At 50.4% G+C, this 4359-nt stretch overlaps 1 protein-coding gene across 1 annotated transcript; it reads left to right on the top strand.

Moving 5' to 3' along the window:
• The first annotated feature begins 2151 nt into the window (after nt 1-2151).
• Nucleotides 2152-2667, top strand: LOC124659492. Its single transcript, XM_047197358.1, has one exon. The coding sequence runs from the start codon at nt 2203-2205 to the stop codon at nt 2530-2532; it is 330 nt and encodes a 109-aa protein (XP_047053314.1). The 5' UTR covers nt 2152-2202; the 3' UTR covers nt 2533-2667.
• Nucleotides 2668-4359: the final 1692 nt, after the last annotated feature.

The raw sequence follows: 4359 nt of genomic DNA, 5'->3' as shown, positions 1-4359 counted from the left end.
TGAGCCACTTCGCCAAAAGTTCTTAGCCGATTTTCAGGGCCCGGATATTTTGCAAATATCCGGCCCGGAAAATCCGGCCTGGTGATATAGACCTGCTACCTTGTAAAATCCAAAACTTAAGATTGGTAGCTCCGAATAGAGTGAAACCAATTTTGTTGTAAAGAGAACGACAAGAGCATACCCAAAAAAATATGGAAACTAGTGGGGGGGTGATTTTCTATTATATTTAGAGGTGCAACACCTCAACATGAGAAACCGAGAAAATCACCAAACTCGAAAACGCAACAAGTGATCTATGCGAAATCCGTTTTCGATGAACTAGAGCTTGTCATGAGAATAAGCACAAGATCTAAAACATCACATGGATAAGATCCAAATAACAACCAAGAAAGATGATGCAAGGATGCAAATGTTTGAGCTCTCTCCGATGATACGATCGAGTTACTCACTCGAGAGCCCTCTTGATAGTACGACAACTAAACTATAAACCAGTCTCCAACTACACTATGAGACCGGTGAGAAAGAAACCCTATCAAGAGCAAATACTTGCGCATTCCACTTGAGCTCGATGATGACGATCTTGACCTCAACAAGATGGAACGCCTTTCTTGATTGTGCTTGCTTGATGAAGTCTTGTGGATTGCTCCCCCATAATCCACCATGGGAGAGCTTCTTCTTCGGCGCAACTTCACATATCCATGAACACCATATGGATGGCAAGAGTCAAACAGAGGATCTCTTCGAGATGGCTCATCTTGAACTTCCACTTCATTTCTTCATGGCAAGCTTCAAGCTTATGATCTCTTCGAGTTGGCTCATCTTGAACTTGCACTTCATTTCTCATGGCAAGCTTCAAGCATATGATCTCTTCGAGTTGGCTCATCTTGAACTTGCCTTCATTTCGTTGATGTCTTGAAGTTAACCTTGAGAGCTCACTTCATCTTCATCTTCAAGACATACTTGACACTTGATCTTCTTCATTTGCTTCTTATTGCAATCTTGAAGCCAACATATGGTTCAAGCATTACCTATGGACAACTCCTAAATATAACTCAATGCAAACATTAGTCCATAGGGATTGTCATTAATTACCAAAACCACACATGGGGGCTCCATGCACTTTCATCTGCTCATCGCACACGTGCCGCTGATCAAGCTGGAGGAGAGCAGCGATGATGAGTGGTATCGGCCGATGCCGCCACACGGTGACCCTGGGCAGGGTTCCAGCCGTTGGTACGGAGACGCCGGCCAGAGCATCCAGCAGGCGCCGCCGCCTGAAGACGCCGGCCACTCCAGCGACGACAACTACACGGCGTTCTACCGCCATTTTGGCATGTAGAACGCCCTCCTTTTAATTAGTTTATATTCTCTCTCACCGAATTCAAATGTATTACAAATTTGGCCTATATATGTACGAACTCGCCTATATATAATAAATATCTCTAAATTTCACCTATGTTTGAACGTATTTCGTCTGGTTATGTTTGAATTTGCCTATATTTGTTCATTCCCCTGGGCTCGTCGCTGGGAAAATGGGTCTCTCCAAGCTAAATTTTACATCCATCCGGCGTTAAATAGTGCCGGATTTCGGCCAGGGAAGCCCCAACGGCTGGAGATGCTCTAACCAAGAGAAAATTACCTCCTACTCCCTAGGTCCATAAATAAATGTACACGCACGTTTTTCGAGACAAATTATGAAGTGGAGTAAAAAAATACAGTAGGAAGATGCACCTCTCATCTTTAATTCTTTCACCTTCAATAAGCTAAACGCATGTAAAAAATAAGGAAAACATATTCTCAATATTATTTGGTTTGATTTCGGAGGGAGTAGTCGACTGAAAATACAACGGCTAGTGCTAGCTAGCACCGTTAGCGTTAACCGTGGCCCGTGCTTGCCAGGCAGCTTGCACTTTGCACAGCGACCGACCGTTGCCGTCGTCCAGCTTGCGCGAGGACCGACCGTTAACGAGCGCGAAATCCCCAAACTACCATCAGACGTCGACCCGCACGCGCGCCCGACGACGGCGCAGCTTGCTTTCTCCATCCTCCTGCGCGTCCGCCGTCGTCACTGTCCTCATCCGTCTTTTTTCCATCTCTCTCTATTTAGCCCCGACCTGCCCCCGTCGTCTCCACGCAGCTCAGTCATACACATCGCCAGTACACCAGCTAGCTTCTCGTACCTTGAGCAACGCAAGGCCGGCCATGGACTCGGAGTCGTCCACGTCGCCCTACTCGCCCCCGTCCCTGCGCCACAAGCTGCGGACCACCGTGTGCGGCTGCTTCGGCTCGCCGGACAGCGACGGGGAGAGGCCGCAGAGCGGCGGCAGGGCCAAGTGGAGGAGGAGGGTCGCCGCCACGGGCGAGTTCAGGTACGACCCGCTCAGCTACGCGCTCAACTTCGACGACGGCGGCAGCGACGACAGCGACGAGGGCGCGGATGCCGCGTTCCGGTACCGGAACTTCAGCTCCCGTCTGCCGAGCTCGCCCAAGCCGGCAGCGGCCCGGAGGCTCACCGCCGTCCCTATCGCCTGAACTGGATCTCGCAGTGACCCTGTTTCCCTTCTTTTTTTGCTGTAACTTCCTTGTCTAAGCGAGATTGAAGGCCTTACTTACGGATGTAACTCTAAGCAGTTTTATCTACGAGCAATTTATATAGCGGGAGGAGTATACGAAAACTCGCTAGTGCGCCCGAGCTAGCGTGATCCGCATATCCACGTTGCATCAGACCGTTGGCTTCTGTACCTGACGTCATAAGACGGGCTGTATAGAAGGCAATAATTCGTACATCAAATACACACAGCGCTGGGAGCCAACCACTTCGACCGTATGAAAGATGCTAGTGCGGGACGAGAACTGAACAGTCCCACGCGGTTTCTCTACACGGTGTGGAAGACTCAGTCCTGATCCTGTACCAACGTCCTGGCCCCCCGATGAACAGGAATATGGGAGCCAATTTGTTCCAAGCCGGCCTTTCAGGCGGTGCCTTAGAGCATCTCCAACAGGCGCGCTATATAGACCACGTGGTATATTAACGTAGGCGAAATCGTTACTCCAGCAGGCGCGATAAACGGCGCGGTGTTGTAAAAAATTTAGGGCGCGCGGCGTTTTGCACAATCACGAGCGCCAATGTGACGCGTCGGCTACAGCGCGCGGCAACGCTCTGCGCACGCGTGAATACTCAACGCCTGGAAAATTCCCCCCGCGCCCTTCATTTCCCCACCGCCCCGCCGCCGCGAAATCCAGCCGCCTCCGGTCGATTCCACCGCCGGCCCCGCTGCTGCTAGCCGCCGTAGATCCACCTAGCCCGCACCTCCTGCCGCTAGTAGCGGCCGCTCCGCCGCGCTGTACCGACCGCGCCGACGCGCTCCCCCCGCCCCCCGCCTCCTCCTCCACGCCACCGTCGCCATGTCCTCGTCTTCGTCTTCGAGCTTGCTAACGACATGGCGCGACCATGATGCTCGCGGATTTGCTCGCAGGTTATGCACCTCCGCCGGCCGGCCTCCATGATTTTGCTCGCCGATTAGCTACTATAGTTAGTTGTAGTTAAGTAATTTCATATGTATGCTTGTAGAGTTCATCATACGATTCATCGGATGACGAGTTCGACCAAGAGGAAGAGGAGAACATATCGGTACTATTAGCATACCGCGCCGTTAAGAAGCCAAAATTTGGTGGATCGGTGTTCGGTAGGCAGAAGTTGTGGAGAGAAAGAATTGAAGGCCATGAGAAGTTGATGCGGTCGTATTTCAATGAGAATCTGATATTTCCCGAAAGCTTATTTCGGCGGTGTTTTCGGATGAGTATCAACTTGTTCAAGCACATCGCAACGGAGGTGACCAAGTATGATCGGTCCTTTGAGCAAAGGAGAAATGCCGCCGGAGAACTTGGTCATAGCACATATCAAAAGGTGACCGTCGCCTTGTGTATGTTGGCATATGGTATACTGGCGGATCTAGTTGATGATCATTTGGCCATGGGAGAGAGCACTTCTATCTTGTGTGTGAAGCTTTTTGTCGTTGCAATTGTCAATGTCTTTGGCTCCACATACTTGAGAGCCCCCAATGCTCAAGACACGGCAAGGCTTTTGGAGATCAACGTCGACCGGGGGTTTCCCGGTATGCTTGGTTCCATTGATTGTATGCATTGGAGTTGGAAGAATTGTCCTGCGGCATGGCATGGACAATTCAAAGGGTACAAGAAGGATGCCACCATAGTCCTTGAAGCGGCCGCCGATCAAGAGACTCGGATATATCATGCATTTTTTGGAATGCCCGGGTCTTGCAATGACATCAATGTTCTTCAACGATCACCACTAATGACAAGATTTGCAATGTGGGAAGGTCCATTGGTGGAGTTTGA

This window comes from Lolium rigidum, chromosome 6, assembly GCF_022539505.1.
Source record: "Lolium rigidum isolate FL_2022 chromosome 6, APGP_CSIRO_Lrig_0.1, whole genome shotgun sequence".
Classification (NCBI taxonomy): Eukaryota; Viridiplantae; Streptophyta; class Magnoliopsida; order Poales; family Poaceae; genus Lolium; species Lolium rigidum.
Note: the sequence above shows the minus strand (reverse complement) of the source record. Positions and strands in the feature narration are given on the sequence as shown.

Coding starts and splice junctions, on each gene's coding strand:
- LOC124659492 (XM_047197358.1), top strand. CDS start 2,203: ATGGACTCGGAGTCGTCCACGTCGCCCTACTCGCCCCCGTCCCTGCGC.